This window comes from Macadamia integrifolia, chromosome 11 (assembly GCF_013358625.1).
Source record: "Macadamia integrifolia cultivar HAES 741 chromosome 11, SCU_Mint_v3, whole genome shotgun sequence".
Taxonomy (NCBI): domain Eukaryota; kingdom Viridiplantae; phylum Streptophyta; class Magnoliopsida; order Proteales; family Proteaceae; genus Macadamia; species Macadamia integrifolia.
This window is the reverse complement of record NC_056567.1, coordinates 5,204,191-5,225,718: the sequence shown is the minus strand read 5'-3', so window position 1 is coordinate 5,225,718 and position 21,528 is coordinate 5,204,191. Positions and strand designations below refer to the sequence as shown.

The window sequence follows — 21,528 nt, the reverse complement described above, 5'->3', positions numbered from 1 at the left end:
AAAAAAAACGCGTACTGGCATTTTTTCATTGTCACTTTTTTTTTTTTTTAAATAAAACTTTGTAAGTTTTATCCTTTAGTAATAATATATTATTTTTCTTATTTCTTCAAAACAAAACGACTCGAGAAAAAAAAATTGATGTTTATTACTGGTGGTACAGCCGATCGATTTTTCATGAACGAGGCTCTGATACCATTGATAGAAAAACATATCCAGAACGATTTATGAAGATCGATAAGCATGCACGACAAACACTATAAAATATATGTTTTAGGCATACCTGAATCGATGGTTGAAGAATAAGAACTCCTCAATGTCTTCTTGTATGCTCCTTGTATAACACGATCAATGTTGGTCTGGTCTACCCTCTTTCCCTTATGCTTTTGATTGTTAGTTTCACTTAATGGGTCAGTGATAACTATATATAGGGGTGAGGGTAGGGACCAACCCTGCAATAAAATTAGGGTTTCCTCCCCATTAAAGAAACAATACCTTAGGTCCACACATAGAAATAAATATTTCATACCATTAAGGTGTACTAATAGAATCCAATATCTCCATAGAGATCACTTACCAATAATATTGGATTCTTTCTGCTTACTCCATCTTTAGTCAACACCACTAAACCGGTTTTGGAAACAAATCTTTGACCATGCTAGCCCACCTAATAGGAAATCTTACAGCTCAACCTTATCCCAACTTAATGGGTTCGGCTACATGGAAATCCATGACTAAAATAAGAAGTATTGAGGCTTGGAAAGAAGTGATTGCTCTAACTTATGAAGATTGCAAGTGGATGGTATCATCCCCAGAAGCAAGAAGATCTATACTTCCTAATGGATGGTATTTCTTCTGAGCTGCTGTAAGTGTACAAAGTTGATAAGTTGTTCATTCTTGTCTGGAATGTTGATATTCTCAGTGAAAATTTCCAGTACATCTAAGTCTTGAAAGTTTGGGATATGTTACCATTGCAAGAGATACCAGAACTGCCAAAGCGATTGGATGTTTCCTTTGGGAATTATAAAGTAGACGATATTTACCGCGGCAATTCAAATGTTCTGAAAAGTAATTAATTACATGTTATAGATATGTCTATGATATGGGCAGATCAAAATAATGTTCATATGGTGTGACCTTATTTTAATAAGTTTTTGTATAATTCCACTATCTTTGAATGTTATATGGACTAAAATCTCATGTTCTTTTACTTTGGTTCACTAGGGAGTTTGAAGTCCCAATGAGTTGAGAAATCTCTAGTGCTGCAACTTTGTCAAGTCCTTTCGCTACACTCCATCAAGGGAAGGAACCAAATGCATCAGCACCAGAAAATGGGAGAGTTATTTTACTTTAATGAATTTTCATATTTTGATCTATATTTTTTGAAGATTATTGGGAAATAAGTAGATTAAGTTGTCTATGATTTTGTTTTGAATTGAAATATGGCCTCAAATACTAGTTCTTCAGTAGGCAACTACACAATAATATTATTGAGAGGTCTTCTCTGGAAACTGGTTGATCAGTTCATCAACTCAATTATGCTGAGTAGCCTAGTCATCTTGTTCAATAAGAGCTGCAGATTATGTCATCATCATAGTCCAAACTAAATAGTTTTTTGGACAATAGTCAGGTGGCTTTTATTTCTGTTCAGTTTGGTCACATGGTACATCTTCTATGGTTAAAATAGCTAAAGATCAATTTTATGGTTTACTACAGATAACTGATAATTCTTGACCAATGGAAATCAGCTCTGTAGACTAAACCAACTATTTGGATGAGACTACAAAGGTGAAGCCAAGGAGGAGCCATACAGGGATTCTAAAATGTTGTAAGTTAAAGAGAAATTCTTAACTTGTCACACTCCCATAATTTTAAGTTTTTAATGGACGGTTCTCCTATTTTATAGGATTTTGCTAATGATAAGATGGAAAGAAACACTGTAGTATATATATAAATCGGGACAAAGTTTTATGTCTGTAAGAGGCCCCAGCACCACGGACACAGGGGCTACGCAATGATCACCATGCCCAACCCCCCCTGTGTGTGGACTCTACGGAGAGAGAACACTGTCCCATTTATTTTTTTTGTATATTTCTTTTACTTTGTAGAATCCTACTGGTGTTGCATTTCTTGAAGCTAGGGTTGCATCTCTGTTCAAAATATAGATCAAAGCAATCCCAAACAGCACTCAAGGTACTCTCCAATTTTTCACGGTAATCAGTGTCATAGTCAGAGGCCAATAACATCCGGAAGAATCAACAAGGGTGGAATTTCCACCTTTCACAATGAAGTATAGCCAAGCCGCATAAGTGGAATTTTTTATTTCCACTTTCAAGAGATAACTTGGCAGAATAACCTTACTGCCACCATCCACCCTATGATATAATGTGAAATATACCATTAACATCTCTCTCTCTCTCTCTCTAGATCAGTTCTAGTTCCATTTTAACATTTCAGGAAGAATTAATTGATTTCATGAACAATAGGACCACAATCTCATGGTGTGAACACATTAAACACGTAACACTCTCATTATTGGTGCTTCCTCTCCCCTGCAGGTAACCACCCCAAACCCATCTTACACTATCCACGGAGTGTGATATAGGGTGGGGTGGTTACCTTCAGGGATGGGATCCAGATGGATCTGGCTCCTCTACGGTGCACATCCAACAGCCTGGAGCACCCTGGGCATGGACTTCTACACATGGGTTTGCATTCAAAGATGCTCCAGGCTGTCGGATGTTCACTGCCACACTTGCCGCACCGTAGAGAAACTCCATCTGATCTGGACTAATGTACGACGTCTGGTACCCACTTCAGTTGCTGACTTGACCCAATGACCCAATTGAAGTTAAAACCCGACCCACTACCACCTGGTTAGCCTGAGATTCCCTGACTAGCCCAGCAACCAGAGCTTCCCTCTCTCTCCCTCTCAAAAAAAAAAAAAAAAAAATCTTGCTACTCCGTACAAATCAGGGAAAATGCGAAATGAAATCCCGGGGCAGGTAGGAAAATTCGACCTCTTTCCCTAGGATTCCATTTCCCTGTTCTGGTAGCAGCAGTAGCAATCAAAAATTTTCCCACAAATTAAAGAGACTCCACCTTCACCGGCATTTGAAAATAAATATTTCAAATATGGGTGTCAATCGGTCGAGCCAGGTCGGTCTCAGTCAGGCCTAATCGGGCTTGACCAATTTCTAAGGCTGCACCGTGAACGCCTATTTAACTAAATGGGCTTAGCTAGCGTGGACATGGTACGGTTAATAATCAGGCCGATCGATCTCGGACTTTAAAAGAGCTGCCATTAACGGGCCTTAACTGGGCCTTAACCGGGCTATTGACCTATTTAACTTTAAACGGACTTTAAACGGGTCTTCTTTAAAATTGATCTTTTAAATGTGCTTGAAAGGAATACCAATAAAATGAGGCAAAGATGTGCATAACAAAGAAAGATCTCATAGTTAAAATGGATTAAGCCAAAGATGGAAGTAACTAAGTTACTAAGGTACTCGGTCTTTAACCCAGCAGAACTCAAATCAATTAAATATACTTACACAACCCAAGTTGAGCAAGTTTAAATCAATTAAACTATGCTTCAAAAATATGAATGTTCAGATAACAATCACCACTATCTGAACTATACATATCACATAGCCTTAGCACTAAATACAAATAGTATTAAAAAAAATACAAGTAGTATTGAAGGGGTCGGGCTAGGTCGGGTTTAAATGAGTTGGTTCAAGTCGGGCTTGTAAATGTGTCCAGCCAGTCGGGCTCCTGTCGGGCTAGGCGGCTGCACCGTGTACTACCTATTTATAAACGTGTTAGGCTTTATTAATCAGGCCAGTCTAGGTCTGGCCATAAACGTGTTAGGCTCTGTCGGGCCTGGAATTGACACCCCTAATCTCAAATACAATACAAATGGGTTTGGGTTAACCGGCCCACCTAATCAGATTCGATATATTACAGTGATAGACAGATAAAAAGTGAATAAAAGAGGAGAAGATAAATGCTGTCCCTGTTTCTAATGAATCAGTAATGGTATAGCTTTCCTTTCCTTGGCCTTCACTTTACTACCAGGTTCTCTTCTCTTTTTTCTTCCTTCCTCTTCCTTTGGAGCTAAGAAATCTGTTTCTTTCTCCCTCTATATTTTTTGGATACAAAGTGTAGTGTGAGACTGAAAAATGTTCTCTACTTATGTTTAATGCATGCATGGTGGAAGGAGCTAAAGAAAGTTGAGAGGAGATAGAGAAGGCTTCATTCACCTAACAAGGTAAGCAAACACAGCCTAAGAGCTTTACACATTTCATGTTTGCCATTTTCACCTTTTCTTTACAGTTTAGTAGTTTGATCATGCATGGACTGGCCTCTACGTACGAGGCCCTCTTCTCTTCTTATTTGAATACAACTTTCTTTCTCTTAGAATATTAAATAGAGCTGCTTATGATGTTTTGATCTGATGAATGAACAAGTTTTAATAGCAATCTGGATGCTTTGTTAATTTCACTTTTCTTATTTTGTTTTTGTACATATAGATCCATGTAGTCGATCCCATTAAGTTCGGACAAAATTGAATTTATTGTTATTGCATGTATTATATTTTCCAAGCCTATCCCATACTGATACCATCCTTGTTGAGGAGAGAGAGAGAACCCAATAAGCATGTCATCCAATTAGTCCCAATTAGCCATCCAACAGCTGAACGGAATGGAACATGCATCCCAACACATAAGTGCGCATCCCCAGGTCCGCTCAATTGTAGGATGACTAATTGGACGGCCCACTAATTGGAGGTGATCCTTTTATAACTTTCCATCTAAACTTCTCTCCAAAAGGCGTTCACAATACTTAGGGGTGTTAATTTGTCGATTTGGTCTAGTTTCAATTAGGCCGAACTGGTCTTTGGCCTCGATTGGTCCAAATCACAGCCGGCCCAATAAAAAATGACTAGTTTTTGTCCAATTTGATTTCAGATTTGTATCAAGTTGGCGGAACGAGATATTATATGATTATGTTTAGTTTTTGCTTTTCAGTATATAAAGAAAGGATCAGTTGATAGTTGACACTTATTATAATTAGTCATAACCCATCAATCTTTTTTCATAGATCCTTATAGTCGTCCTTACTTGGAATCTCCATATAGCGGACCTTATTAAGTTGAGATAAAGTTTTGGATATTATTGTTGTTGTTGAAAGAAAAATTGAATTATAAAAACCTTTTTTTTATTCTGTACAGGTCTTATAAAAGTCAGCCCATCGAATTGAACTCTTATGAACGAAAGTCAGCCCATAAGAATTCAATTCGATCTGGGTTGAGGAACTGGTTGATTTCGATCCATCCAATTTGGATTGAATTTTGACACCCCTAGCCCTAACCATACTAATACTTGGACACTGTTTGATAATGTTCCGTTTCTGTCGTTTCTGCATTTTCTTGTTCCGAGAAATCGAAAAACAACCTAAAAAACATTTGATAAAGTTGTTCCATTTCTCCAGTTTTTAGAAACATAAATCAAAATTTACGTCTTTCTCTAGAAACGAATTTGAGAGAAAAAAAAAAAAAAGATTGTTGTGCCCAATAAATCTCTCAACTATTTAAACCTAAAAAAAGTCAACCGAACCCTCTCTCCCTTTTGGACATCCAATGATACTATTGGGTCTTTTAGTAGCATTATGTTTGTAAAAAACGTTTCGAGAAATAGATTTATCAAACACCAAAAAATCGGTTTTTGTTTCTAGAAACGTGAAAAACCATTTCTGCTGTTTCTAGACAAACGGTTTCTTGGTTTATTATAAGGTAACAAAGTTATTTATGGTCTTTTCCAAATTAAAGTAGCATGAATTTTTGGGAGGATGGAAATCTATCCTCCCATTGGTCATAGTAATTTGTGTTGCTTGCCATTTATTTTAACAATGAATTCTTCTTCCTCGTATGTTGTGCAGGACTTGAGAAATAATGGCATTCCAATTTCCATGGTGGATTTAAGTTCACGTTACCCTTTGCTCTTCCATCCCTTCGGCCTCTTCAGTTTCTTCTTTCTTAGACCCTGAGACGCCACTGAGACAAGGAAGTGGAAAAGATTTCATCCCCAGTTCTCTACTGCCTCTGCTACTGGTTGACACAGTGAGCCTAAAATGGCTTCAGGTCTGGTGGATTTGGTCTTCTCATGGTCTCTTAGAGATGTACTCAACGACCAACTCCTCAAAGCTAAGGTATTCTATGGTACATGCATGACCATTCTGATACACCTCTCTCTCTCTCTCTCTCACACACACACACACACACACACACACACAAGTTATATATTTCCACTTGATGCTTTGTAGATTTTAATTTCTATTTATTTTCATTTTTCACAAGCATTCTGAATTCATGAAGTTCAAAAGTCTTTACCTTCTAGAAATGGAATAGCTAAGAGTATAAGATCACATATACAAACAATAAAAGGAATTCTGTGTTCTACATGTCTTTTGTTTAATGAGTGTGGTTGCTTAAGCATTTAAATTTAATGTTGTATATATTATGTTTGTCTTGTAAAGTGTTATAATCCATACCACTTATACGGAGGTTGATCCTACATTGGTTACGGAAATGGTTTGGTGTGGATTGATATGATTTTAGGTTTCCTCGTCTTGTAAGCTAATTTATGGGGTTAAGTTTTTTTAAGTTCGTATTAATAGCATCACAAGAGTTGATCATCGGTCCCAACCCTCACACAGAAAAGGCAACTTTGTGCTTGAGTGAAGTCACAAAGAAAGGGCTATGTACTGCTAGATAGACCCCTAGAGCAGAGCGGAACCACTTAAAAAGGGTTATATGATCCATAATGGGCCACTGTAAACACCGGTTCAAAGAGTGTGATGAATTGTTACGATTACATATGTAATTTGGTGTTAATTGATATAATCTTAGTTTTCAAACTTTGTAAGCAAGTAAGTCAGTTTATGGGATTCACTTCTTCAAATTGGTATCATAAAGTTTTTTGATCACATGAGATAATTGCTTGCCAAGCTAGGTACAGCAGTACATGACAAAGCCATCTTGAAGTGGCATTTTTGTGTTACCCTAAACTATTTTCTCTGTTAAAATACTTTCTTGGAGATTTGTTATTATTTTTCTTGGTGACATCATCATCTACAAATGAGCAGTGGCTCTTACCACAACACTAAACCATTACCACCTTAGATTTCTTCTCAGTATAATTCAACTCAACTAAGCCTTCTCCCTATTAAAAGGGGTTGGTTTGGTTGAGTTGAATTATACTTTTAATCTATATTGTAATTATTATATTTAGACAATGTGTTTTTTTGTCAAGCCAAATAGCTCCATCTCTTTTCTCACCACTTCTTCCAAGTTACTTCTTGATTTTTATTCATCTAATCTGCATCATTTCACTCCCCTAAATCATGTCTCAATGCTTGATATCAGCTTGAGTATTGGCCACCTTGGAAACCAATAAGATACTAGCAAAAAGTTTTGCCCCTAGTTTTCCCAAAAAACTCTCTTTTTACTCTTCGTCCATACCATTTCACCAACAAGGGATTGGTGTCTAGTGATACTGATACGAATTGCCTAATATAGGCGATCCTATACTATTACTGATACCTCAAATGATGCTCGAATGGCCTTTTGCTATGATTACTTATGCACCACCTCAAGTGCGTCCAATGGGAGCCACATTTAAATCGCCATGTTTTTCATTTATTATTTGGAATGACACATTTATATATGTATTTAGAATATATATATATATATATATATAACTTTCTTTTGACTGTCACTTATCTTATTCTCGAAATGACTTTAATTAAAGGGCAAAGTAAGGTTGTCAAAATAATTTAAAATTGATTCTACCATTATGTTTTTCTCGAGAGCTCACAAGTGAAATGATAGGATCTTACAATATTTTATTGAAAGAAAAAATGTGTTGTAAAAAGAGAGTGAAAAAAAAAAAAAGGGAGGGGGGCAGTTTCCCACCACCCACTTTGAAGGAGAATCCCTTCAAGACGTGGTGCCGATGGATTTGGAATGGGTATGGGGGAAGAGTGAAGGGTACATAGTTTCAACTATTCGTCAAATAGGAGGTATTGATGATGGTTAGATGTATGGTTTTCCTTGGAGGAAAACTTTATCCAATACAAGAAAATTTATAAAACATTTGACACTTTAAAGTGTGTCAATAAGAAAATCTGTTGTTATTATTACTTTTTTCTAGTTTCTCCACTAAAAACCATCCATTTCACTATTATCATCATAGTTGCAACTCAACTCAGCTTACCCCAAGTAAATGGGGTAAGTAACATGGATCATTTCCCTCCGATCTGCCCTATTTAAAACCAGACTTATTATTAGTCCTAAGCTATACATATTTTTCCTCATTTCTCTTAGAGTCATCTTCGGCATACCTCTAACGCTTTTAACTGTTTCAATCTGAACCAAATGACTCTTTCTAGTTTTACCACTCACCCATCTCAACATCTTCATCTTAGTTACATTAAGTTTATCTATATGTTGTTTCTTCATTTCCCAACGTTCGTTCCGTACATCATTGATGGTCATATAACTATCATATAAAAAATTTCCCCAAGTTTTAAAGGAATATGTTGATCACACAACACTCTCAGAGTATCCCTCCACTTAATCCATCCTATTTTAACTCTTTGTGAAACAATATTCTTTGTTTTTCCTTATTTAACTATAATTGAACTTAAGTACCTAAAATTTTCACTTTCCTGTAATTCTATATCATCAATTTTCTCCACCTCATTGGCTATCCTAATGTAACTAAAGTTACGCATACACTCTATTTTTGTTCTACTCATCTTGAAACATTTTATTTCCAAGGTTTTCCAACTTGGCATTTATTTATCTATGTTTTATTTAAACTATTAAAATAATATCATCAGCAAAATGCATACACCAAAGGATTTGATCTTAAATATCTTTAGTCAACTCATCTATGATTAGAACAAACAAATGCGAACTTAAAGCTGATCCTTGATGTAATCTAATTGTACCTAGGAATTCACTACCGTATCCCCCCCCCCCAAAAAAAAAAAATAACAGTTCTTACACTAATCACCATACTATTATCTTTTACTATAGATGTCCACATATTTACTTGAAACACATATGTTCTCTAACGATTGCGAAATTAAATTTCTGATGAATCTATCATAATTTTTTTTTTTTAAGTCAATAAAGACCATCTGGAGACACTTTTTAAGTTTTATAAAATTTTCCATGAGTCTCCTAAGCAAATAATAGCTTCTATAGTTGATCTTCCTGGTAAAAAACAAAACTGGTTATCCATATTAGTTTCTTGTCTCAAGCGGATTTTAATTACTCTCACCCATAATTTCATATTAAGACACAAAAGTTTTATTCTTCTATAGTTATTATGGCTTTGCATATCACCTTTATTTTATAATCGAAACCAGTATGCTTCTCTTTTATTCATACATTTTTTTTTGTGTTCCTAATCTTATTAAACAATTAGTTACACAAGTTATTCCCTAGATTTCTAAGCTCTTCCACACCTCTATCAAAAGACACATGCACACCCATTTGATGATATTCTCATCTAAGCTACACTTATTTATTTATATATTATTCCCTCCCAACATAATTCATACAATTTTGGATATCCTCTAGTCTAGGTTTTTTTTTTTTTTTTTTTTTTTTTTTGGGAAGTCTAGGTGAAAATTTGGTAACATAAACATAGCTGTTATTCAATCTTCTCTACCCTTCTTAAGTATAATGATTAACTATTATCCATTGTTGGCTAAAAGCAAATTGGGTTTTTGTTTTCACGACTTCTTGGATTTTTTTTTCGTTTTATAATTTTACAGGTGAAGAAGATCCCAAAGACTTTCTTGTCAGTACAGGATTACTTCACATCATACATTTCACCCCTCATTGAGGAAACACACGCTGAACTGTGTTCGAGCATTATGAACCTGTCCCGAGCAACACCTAAATGTCAAATAGTTAATGTTGAAGAACATAAACTAGATTATAAGCCACCACGAGATTTGTTTTATAACATTGAAGTCTTAAAAGAGAGCGATCGTAAGCATGAAAAAGATTTCTATGAGCCTCAAGTAGGAGATCTCATTGCTTTGTCAGATGTAAGACCTGTACGCATTGACGATTTAAACAGGCCTAGAAGATCATATCTTCTTGCTTTAGTCACAGCAGGAAAATTTGCGGACGAAGAGGAAGAGGAAGAGGAAGATGAAGACTACTGTTTCATCAAAGTCCTTTCATCAAAACCCATTGTGTTCGAACGAAGAGAACTACTGCAGAAGAAGAGGGAACCTCTTTTTGCTGTTTATCTGATTAACATGACTACATATATCCGTATATGGAAAGCACTGCACCCAGATATGGAGGGGGGAAACTTGGACCTTATCAAAGAGGTCTTGTGCACTGATTCCACTGTAAGAAAACTCTTAACTCTATTACTATGGTTCCTAATGAATTTGTTCACATTTGCAGTTTTCCACATTTGTGTGGCTTATTTCATACTTCTACAGCATTATAGATTTATTCTTCAATAAAATCACAATAAGATCAAACAGAACACCAAGTAGAAATACCATCTTTCCAATGAAACTTCACTATTTTAGTTAAAGCGGAACACTTAATACCTATGCCAGCTAACAAAGAAAAGTCTATTTATTGCTTTGTTTCAAAAGAAATTCCTGGAGCTTTATGTGTTGTGAAGTGCTCTATATCTTACCATTGATAGCCTTCTTCTCCCCCCCCCCCCCCCCCTTTTTTTCTGTCTCTACTTCAAGTTCATATTTCTGCAACTATTCTGCCATTTGGCGTGCTGTTTTTGACATTAGACGGCTTCTAATCTATTTGAAACCTAATGACATCCTATAAACCACCCAATTCTCATTTCAGACCAGAAGATAATGACCCTTGTCATTAAAACTTTAAATTTGTGATATATAACCTTATCAGCCCTCTGTCTTGATCCTGTCTATAGTCCTTTAAAGTCCTAAACATAAATTTAATTCTTCTAGAAACCTTGATTCTCCAACCTAATTATTTTCTTCACAAGGAAACCTCTTTTTTCATAACAAAATTTCTCCAATTTCCACTTGGAAACCTTACCCACACCTAGTCCCTACTCTGTTCAATGCTAATAGTGTTTTTTTACAGATTCCTAGATATTTCTTAAGACCATACATCACAACCTTGGCAATAGAATAGGAAGAGGGTTTGTAATTGGCTAGGTTCATTTTCCTATAGGCCCTGCTGGTTTAGTACATGCATTTTATAAAGAAATAATAATAAATATAAATATAAATAAAGGGTGGGTATTAGTGGGGCTGGGAAGAGTATGTTTTGACCATTGGATAGACAAGTCTATGCTTAGATCAGCCACATGTCAAACTTAAGAACCTAATTCAATAAATACCATCTCATTTATTGGCATGCATCCTTATATTTATCATCCCTTGAATGCCCATGCAACCTCCAGTAGTCCCTAGTTTTTCAAAGATTTATTTTCCACTTCGCAATATCCATTTGGGCTGAAACTTGACAAGGCAAGGGTCATTGGGGACTATCCTTCCACAACATCTGGGCCTCATTCAATACGCCACATGGCAGATTTGGGTAGTTTAGATAACCTTACCTCAATGGGCTATTGAGGTAGCCTTAGCCCATTTTATTAGGAGCTAAAAATAATGAGGGCATACAAGACATCCAGCCTTAACCCAATCCTTGTTTTTCAAGTTTTTAATCCTTTTTTTGAATCTAAATATCTAAATAATAAGTTCTTTTTCAACTTCCCCATTCTTTCAAGCAAATAAAAGATTTTGTTAAAAAAGAGGGAGATTCCTCAATCAATCCAACTAATGCCTGATCTATCTCTTGAATGGAATCTAACAGCCACCCCTAACTCAAAAGAATTAAGATGACACTCACAATCAAAGCAAAACAAGCCATCCCTATTACAAAGAATAACAACATCCTGAGCTGCAATTGACATGTCAACTTAACTATTGAAAACTTGATTACTCCTGCGATCACAACCAAAATTCACTAATGCATCAGCTACCACATTAGCTTCATGATATACATGACCAACCTGAAAAGAAACTTGAGTCAAATTCCTAATACCTTGTCCAAGAATTACATTTTAATCTTCTTTCCTCTAAAGAAGCCTCTTAGATATACCATTTGAAAACTAAATAATAGAACAGTGTCCACACACACACACACATGTTCGCACTAAAAGCTTGAACTGAAACTATACTAATAGCTGGAACTGAAACAAACCTTAGCCATGTTTCAACAGTTCTTCATTTTTTTCCAGGCAAGTACTAGTCAGAATTTAGAAGAAGTATTAGATTGCTAACTCATGGATGTTGAAGGTCTATTGTGGAGTTGCATCATGCGTATTATAATGAACTTTGAAAGCCCCAACTAACATTCAATGAAATACATATCTCTTGGCAATAAAACAAGTCTCAACAATTACATTGGACCATGAATTTCTTTTGAATTTATCAAAAGTAGAAAGCGACATTATTCAAGAGATTTTGAGGAAAAGTCCCGTGTATTGCACTTATTATGAACTAAAAAGCTATAATTTACTGTTAATTTTGTTTACATCTTTTTAATGACAGGTCAGGGTTGATTGTGATCTCTGCTTACTGTCACAAGATGACAGTATCAGTGGAAATTCTCTTCTCCCAGATCTTCAAACCTTCAAGCTCAATGAATCACAGACCGATGCAGTGGTAAGATCCATTGCTACAAGGAGTTGCAATCATAAGACTTCAGTGAAGCTTATTTGGGGCCCTCCAGGTACTGGGAAGACAAAGACAGTTGGCACTTTGCTCTGGGTACTTCTAAAAATGAAATGCAGAACCCTCACATGTACGCCGACTAATATCGCCTTACTGGAGGTCACATCACGCCTCCTGAAGTTGGTTAGGGAGTCGCTTCAGCATCACAAATATGGCTTGGGAGATATAGTGTTATATGGTAATGCGACAAGACTGACGATTAAGGATCGCCAAGATCTTCATGATGTTTTTTTGGTTTATCGTGCCCGTGAACTTGCAAAGTGCTTTGCCCCACTCTCAGGGTGGAACCATCAACTAAACTCCATGATACGCTTGCTTGAAGATGCTAGTACAGAGTATCATTCTTATTTGGAGGCGAAAAAGAACGAAAAGCAGGATGCTTCTCAAAATGAGAAAAAAGAAGACAAAAACAAAAAAGGGAAAGAGGTGGATATTTCTAAGAAGTCAAAGGGAAAAAACGAGGAAATAAGGAAGAAAAATATTATTAAGGACTTAAAAGAAAGAAATAAAAAAATATTGCAAGATAAGATTCTTGCTCAAGACAGTAAACAATTGAATTGCCTGAAACCAGAGGATCTTTCAAAAACAAAGAAAACTGAAGGACAGGAGGATGAAAAAAAAGATGTTTTGACAATTGAGGAGTTCATCAAGGAAAGATTCACTGATATTTGGACAGAACTCAAATTATTTGTTTTTATTTTGTGTAAACACTTACCTACATCCTTCATTTCGGTGAACATAGTAGAAGACATGATTAAAGCTCTCCATTTGCTTGAATCTCTTGGAACTCTGTTACATAGATCGCTTACTGATGAAGAGCTGAAGCGTGTCTTTGTTGATTCTGGAGATTTAAAGACCAAAGTTGGTGGCAAAAATACAATCATACTACTTATGAGAAGAAATCAGTGTCTTCAGATTCTCAAATCAGTTCATGAAGAATTTTCTATTCCTGAGTTTATGGATGAACATTCAGTCAGCAATTTCTGTTTGCAACATGCTTACCTGATTTTCTGCACAGCTACACGCTCAGCTAAGTTGCACACAGATGGGACCGAACCATTGGAGCTTTTGGTTATTGATGAAGCAGCACAGCTTAAAGAATGTGAATCGGCCATTCCCCTCCAACTCCCTGGTGTCCGGCATGCCATTCTCATAGGTGACGAACAGCAACTGCCAGCAATGGTTCAAAGCAAGGTTGGAATTTCCCCTTTCTTTTCATTAAATTATGTTTTCTGATTATCTTTAGTTCTCTCTTATTTGGGACCTTTCCATTTGTTAGATTTCAGAGGAGGCTAATTTGGGAAGAAGTCTGTTTGAAAGGTTGGTATCATTGGGACACAAGAAGCACCTTCTCAATATACAGTATAGAATGCACCCAGCAATAAGCTTATTCCCAAACATAGAGTTCTATGGAAAGCAGATTTTGGATGCTCCAAATGTCAAAGAAAAAATCCATGAAAAACACTTCCTTCAAGGTAATATGTATGGGCCCTATTCCTTTATAAATGTTGCTTATGGAAGGGAGGAAAATGATGGGCATGGAAAGAAAAACATGGTGGAGGTGGCAGTGGTTTCTGCAATTGTTAAAAGCCTCTCTGAAGGTATATTTCACCTTTGGTACTTTGTATACTTGTCTTTGAGCTGAATTTTTTGTTTTTCCCTAATGATTACAAAATAATTTCTTCATGGTTCATCCTTTTATATGGACATACTATGTTAACAAACATGTACATAATCCATTTTTTTCACTGTTACAGCATCATTTGCTTCAAGGCAGGACCTTAGTGTTGGTGTAATATCCCCATACAAGGCACAAGTATTTGCAATTAAAGAGAAACTTGGAAACACTTATAATACACTGAAATATTTCTCTGTGAGTATTCGAACTGTTGATGGGTTTCAAGGAGGCGAGGAGGATGTAATAATAATCTCTACTGTCAGGTCTAATGGGAGAGGATTAGTGGGTTTCCTTGCCAATTTTCAACGTACAAATGTAGCTTTGACCAGGGCAAGGTACGTGGGCATAGGATATATCTTGTTAATAATGTTTAATTCTTTCGCGGTTTTATGAGTCTCGTTTGCTTTCATTGCAGGTACTGCCTCTGGGTATTGGGGAATGGTCCAACTTTAATCAACAGTGGTTCCATTTGGAGGAAACTAGTCCTTGATGCAAAGGACCGGGGATGTTTTTTTAATGCTGATAACGAAAAGAGTTTGAAGGAAGCAATAATAGCTGGTCTGGTTGAACTTGGTGAATTCGACAAGTTACTTAACACAGATTCTCTGCTGTTTGCTGGAGCGAGGTGGAAGGTATGTTGCCTGGCTTTATTGGGAAAATTTCTTTATTTCCTACTAGAGAGTATTCAAAGTCTAAATAGCCAATCTCAATGCATGATAAGAAAATGGGACAAAGCCTATTGTTGAGTATGAAAGAAACAGGGAAGTTTTTGACTCAAATATTGCCTTATCTTAGGAATTTTGCATAATCAAATGGCAACTTACCTGGCTAATGATTCGCATCTCCATAAGATTTTGTACATGTCTTAGATAGAAAAACAGCGGAAAGGAGAAGCCATTTCACTGATTAACCTGCAGTTTTTGTTAAGATGTTTATTATTCCTAAGCCTTATGCACAACCATTTTATTTTTAAATTTTATTAACTTAAGAGAACTCTTCTGTCTTTAGATATTTGTATTTCCAAGCTGTTAAGATTTTAATTTTCTGCTGGATATAGTCCCATCCATGTGCCTTCACTTAAGGGAAGGGTTAGAGAGAAGGCAGCTTTAGGTAAGGTGGTGCTTGAGGACAGAGAAGAGAGAGGCTTACTGCAATACGAAATAACATTCTGTCGCTTGAAAAAGCAATTGCACAACCTGAGTTTAATGAGAATTTGAATTTTATTTCTTGGACTGAAAATTTTAAACATTTAAGTTGAATTTCTCTTGGTGTGCACTAAAACGGCTCTTTTCTGTCTTCCCCTTTTCCTCTTTCCCATCTTTAGTAATAAGCTCTTCCACTATCTCACTCCAAATTGATAACAAGTTGCATTAATCTAATGTTCAACAGGTTCTCTTCAGCAATGATTTCTGGAAATCCATTGTCAAAATAAGAAGGGTTGAGACTCAGAATGAAGTGCTTTCTCTATTAATGAAGCTTGCAAGTGGATGGCGTAATCCCCAGAAGTGGAAAAATCTCCACTTAATGGATGGCACTTCTTCTGAGCTGCTGAATGTATACAAGGTTAATGAGTGGTTCAATCTTGTTTGGACTGTTGATATTCTCAGAGAAAATTCCAAGTACATCCAAGTCTTGAAAGTTTGGGATATTTTACCATTGCAAGAGATACCAAACCTTGCTAAGCGACTGGATGTCATCTTTGGAAATTATAAAGTAGACGAAATGAAACGCTGCAAGTTCAAATGTTCTGAAGGGTAATTACAATATCATTCTCTTTAACATGCACTTTTCAAACAATTTAATTGCAAAATAGGTAATGATATGAGCACAGAACAAGACATATTTAATTAATTTTTGTATGGTAAAAAAATGTAATTATGGACAAAAAATCATGTTTTCTACTTTCTGGTCACTAGGAATTTGGAAGTTCCAATGAGTTGGGATACCTCAAGTGCTGCAACGTTGATGGACCTGCCCAATCCCAAACCTCTGCAGTATTTATCGAGTCATTTCACTTCACTCCATCTGGGGAAGGAACCAAATGCATCAGCATCAGCATCAGCACCAGCACCAGCACCAACATATATGTGAGTTGTTCAACATTGAGCTTTTAATCATACACTGGTCTATACCTGATCAAAGATTATTGGGAAGTATGTAGCTTAAGGTATCAATGATTTGTTGTGAATTGAAATATACCCTCAAATGCTAGTTCTTTTAAGTAGGCAACTATAGAATAATGCATTATGGGAATATTCTTGAGAGAGGTATTTTCTGGAAGGGCTATATACTGGACACATTGAATTGGTTGATCAGTTCCACCAAATCAAACATGCTAAGTGGCCTCGCCATCTTGTTCAGTAGGAGCTGCAGATCATGTTGTCACCATGATCCAAAGTTTTAGTTTCTGGAATAGTCTGCAGCTTTTATTGACATTCGGATGGGATACATGGTACATCTTCTATAATTAGAATAGCTAAATATTAAGTGATGGTTTACTGCAAATAACTAATAGTGCTTGACCAATGACCAATGGAAATCAGAGCTAAAGACGGCAAAACCAATGATTTGGCTGAAACTACAAAGATGAAGTGGAGGAGCCTTCCAGGGTTGCTGAAACGTGGTAAGTTAAACAAATTCTTAAAATTTGATGGAACTTACTGATATCTTATTTGTAGTGTGTAACAAATTATTCACGCAACCTTGAATCTAGTTCTACAATTTAAACCATCCCAACAGTATTTTGTCTCATAGGGAACTAGTTGCATATAAGGTGTATAACCTATAGCTTGAATTTTGGATTGATCTACCTACATTAAGGAATATGGAAATTTGCGCTACCCACTTGGAAAGAGGATCCTGTGCTGCCAACTGTCATTGTGCCCCATGGACAGGTGATGTGGCTATTCCTACTGTTGGATAGGGAGTACATGGTCCATATGAGCCACATGCCCACACTCCAAATTTCAAAGTGTGAGTCAATCAAATACCCTCACGTGTACTGGCATGCACGCCTATAGGTACTCATCAATACTGTGTTTCCTAAAGTCCTGATTTTTCAAAGATTTATTTTGCCACATGGAAAACTCTGCTTCCGTTGAAATTTTATATGTGTGTAAGGGACCTTGGGGTCTACATGCCCAAAATATTTTAGCCCAAACTGATCTGCCACTTTGGTGGCCCAATTAGCCCTTCCTAGCTCAGCCATGCTGGGACTAGAACTCCTACCTGAATTGCAGGTTTAGATATATATAAAATATCTGTATTAAACTTTACATGTTTATTCTAAGGTAGCAGACCTCATCTCAGACTCTTGGACCTGTTTATGTTTCCTAAATATAACCAAATAAATATTGTGACCATGCAATCCAGATAGTTAATCCTGTAATAACTTATATATATATATATATATATATAAAATAAAATACTTCAATTTCAGGGTATGAAGAAACAATATTCCTGTTGTATCTTGTAAAGATTAATTGGAATCCTTCATATTGGCAAGGAATATGATATTGGCTTTTATGTACTAGATTTGATATACTGGCTTTTGTGTACTAGATTTGATATACTAGATTTGAAATTCTTATAGGAGAAGGTTATTGAAGCCCACCTGAGAAGAGAAACTACTATCTCGAGAACCAGTTTGGTTTTATGCCAGGTAGATCTATGACAGAAGCTATTTACTTACTGAGGCTCATTGAAAGATTCAGAGTTTGCAAGAAGGATCTCCATATGGTCTTTATTGACCTAGAAAAATCATATGACAATAGTACCTAGAGAGTTAATCTGGTATGCACTAGAGAAGAGAAAGGTATTAAGTATGGGGAAATAAGTAAAGATATGTATGAAGGTTCAATGACTAGTGTGAAAACCTTGCGAGGTCAAGATAGTGAATTCTCAATCATAATTGGGTTACATAAAGGATTTGATTTAAGCCCCTACTTAACAGCAATTATCATGGATGATTTAACTAGGAACATTGAAGAAGAGGTTCCGTGGTGTATGCTTTTTGACGATGATATTTTTATGCTGGAGAGACAAAAACAGGGATTAACGCTAAGTTGGATTTATGGAGATCAACCTTGGAATCTAGATGTTTAAGATAAGTAGAATGGAGATTGAGTAAATGGTATGCAACTTTAGTGACTCTTAGTCTTAGATGGAAAACGAAATGGTGAAATTGAGAGAGAGAGAGAGAGAGAGAGAAAGAGAGACTGCAAAGTGATTATTTTTTAAAACAGGGATTAACACCAAGTTGGATTTATGGAGATCAACGTTGGAATGTAGAGGTTGTAAGATAAGTAGAACAGAGATTGAGTAAATGGTATGTAACTTTAGTGACTCTTAGATGAATAATGAAATGTGAAATTGAGAATTGAGAGAGAGATACCGCAAAGTGATTATTCTCGATATTTGGGGTCAATAATATCTAAAGAATGTGATCTAGATGATGATGTTTCACAGATAATTAAAGTGGGATGGATAAAATGGTGAGATACATCCAAAGTGTTGTGTAATCAATGTATTCCTTTAAATCTAAAAGGAAAATTATATAAGACTATTGTATGACCAGTTATGATGTATGGGGCAGAATGTTGGGCAGTTAAAATTTGTCATACAGAGAAATTAAGTGTATCAGAGATGAGGAAGTTGAGATGGATGTGCAGAAAAACTAGGAAGAAAATGGTAAGGAATGACCATATTAGGACTGATTTGGGAGTTGTCTCGATACATTATAAGCTCCAAGAAAGTCGTCTGTGGTGGCATGGTCATGCACCAGTACGGGGGTGTGATCTTCAGATTGAAGGAACTAAAGAGCTCAGAGCAGGCCTACAAATCCCTAGGAGAAATAGTGAGGAAAGATGTGCATAATTTAGGTCTTGACCCTAGGATGACCTCGAATATAGCTGTTTGGAGGGTTAGGATCTATGTGGCTGACCTCATTTAGGTGGGATATTGTTGAGTAGTTTTGCAGGATTTTTTTTTTTTTTTTCTAACAATATTTGTTTTTGCTCGGATCCATGTAGCCGACCCCAATCAGTTGGGCTTGTTGTTGTCATAGATATTCTTGTGTTTAATATTTTGGGAAGAATTTTCCTTAAGTTGCGTTGATTAGCTTGTAAAACATGTGCTGATATGAGGCTTGTTGTGCTTGTTGAATGCAGGGATAAGAGTTGGTGGCTCAAAATGCCTACGTATTTTAAGGCTACTGCATACATCCAGATTAAAGAAGAATCTATGAAATTATCTAAAATTCTTCTATTGCAGACATTTGCTAAGACATCTCTCCTACATATTATTGGATTTTGCTACTGAGAAGTATGGAAAGAAATACCTTTATACAAAGCCAGGGTTGTATCTCTGTTCAATATAAATCAAAGCAATCCCAAACAGCACTCTTCTTTTTCTTCCTTCTAATTTGTTTCTACTTCTTTGCTGCTTCGCAATGGTTTCATCTGACAATGGCTTTTCCAATGCTCTTGTTCACTCCTCTTCAACCCAACCTCCAAGTTTTGGTTCTATTATCTTTAGAAAACGAAGATTAGACGCAAAGTTATGTTCTTCTTATTGAACTGCTCAACCCATAGCGAGGCTTGAGAAACTCAGTATCGAGAATGGGATCGATGAAGGCGATCGATCAAGGTCGAATCCAATCCGTCCGACGATCCTAATCTATCTGACCGTTTTGATTCGACCCCTCAAAACATGGTCCACAAAGAAAAAATAACTAACCCTTGTAAGGTGTTTTCCCACAAGAAATATCACATTGTAGTGAATCCTGAAATCTAAAGATCCGGCTCATCTCCAGATCGGCCTATAATTACCTGAATGAGCGACATATAGCAAGGCAATGATTCAAAGGTTTGAGAAAAGTATAGAAAACAAGGTGCTAACAAAGGTTTGGAGAATGAGGTGTCAAGAATCGTTGGATCATCGTCTTATCACATGTCACTTGTCTAGATAACTATGGACAAGAATTGGGCGATAGGCGCTAAGGAGAGAAGCCGAATCCGTAACCCAATATAAAGGTTTGATTATTTCATAGGGAAAGCAATTGAAATAGTGAAAATCCAAGAGCCCGTAGAGCCTTGGTACTAGACGTGGGGTTGCCCAAATCATTCTCAAATCTCTGACTGCGTTTAATAATGTTCTAAAAAAATGTTTCAGGAGTTTTTTTGTTCTATGGGAACGAAAAAACTGCATAAAGCGTTCGGTGCATTTATGGTGTGCTTCTTTTTTCTTTTTTTTGGAACAAAAAGTGAAAAGAAAAAAATTTTACGGGACGACAAAAGGTAATTCCGTCATTCCAGTTTTATTCCAAACAAAAAAATAAATAAAATAACATTTTGACATAGAAACTGAAATTTCTGTTTTTGCCAAGAAATGTTACCAAACGCAGCCTATGTATTATCTCTTACTTTATTCTTTTCTTTCTCATATTCTTGAGAATGGATGGGTGTGTTAAAAAACCCTTTTGCTTCAGTATTTATTTTGATTTTTTTCTAATATTTGAATATAATTTTTTCGTTATATTTTTAATCTAAATCACCTCTTTTTGGAGATCTCTCAATCCTAACAGTAAGCATTTTAACATAATTTTGCTAAGATTGGATATAACTGACCTCAGGCTGGGGCAAGTTGCAACCCCTAGTCATGTACTCATGTACCATCAAACAAAGTCTCATGGAAAAAAAACCATGTCTATGACCCAAGGAAAAATCTCCTCGATTAAATTATTGAAGTAATTAGAAAGAAATTTTATATAAAATAAAAAATAAAAAGCAATTGGAAATAACAGAAATAATTAGAAAGGCAAAAATAGAAATCCTTTTAAGTGTAGGATTCTTACATGCCTATTGTGAGAATCCTTAAGATAGCTACCATATAGCATTTTAAAGAACTTTTAAGGATTAATTAAGAAGCGATAAAAAGAACGTTATAAGATTAGGAAAAGCTATTATTTAGACAATTCCATTAGTTATACACTTATACTATATTTGATACCCATAATTGAA

At 36.0% G+C, this 21,528-nt stretch overlaps 1 protein-coding gene across 1 annotated transcript; it reads left to right on the top strand.

Annotated features, from left to right (window-relative positions):
• Nucleotides 1-4,168: 4,168 nt before the first annotated feature.
• Nucleotides 4,169-19,930, top strand: LOC122092718. The gene is made up of 11 exons (XM_042662960.1): nt 4,169-4,270; nt 5,941-6,210; nt 9,850-10,440; nt 12,649-14,025; nt 14,111-14,432; nt 14,589-14,844; nt 14,925-15,141; nt 15,899-16,263; nt 16,426-16,596; nt 17,053-17,132; nt 19,678-19,930. Exons 2-11 carry the CDS (start codon nt 6,133-6,135, stop codon nt 19,752-19,754), a joined length of 3,534 nt encoding a protein of 1,177 aa, XP_042518894.1. The 5' UTR covers nt 4,169-4,270; nt 5,941-6,132; the 3' UTR covers nt 19,755-19,930.
• The last annotated feature ends 1,598 nt before the right edge of the window (nt 19,931-21,528 follow it).

Coding starts and splice junctions, on each gene's coding strand:
- LOC122092718 (XM_042662960.1), top strand. CDS start 6,133: ATGGCTTCAGGTCTGGTGGATTTGGTCTTCTCATGGTCTCTTAGAGAT. Junction 10,441..12,648: donor TCTTGTGCACTGATTCCACT/GTAAGAAAACTC, acceptor TTTTAATGACAG/GTCAGGGTTGATTGTGATCT. Junction 14,845..14,924: donor GTAGCTTTGACCAGGGCAAG/GTACGTGGGCAT, acceptor CTTTCATTGCAG/GTACTGCCTCTGGGTATTGG.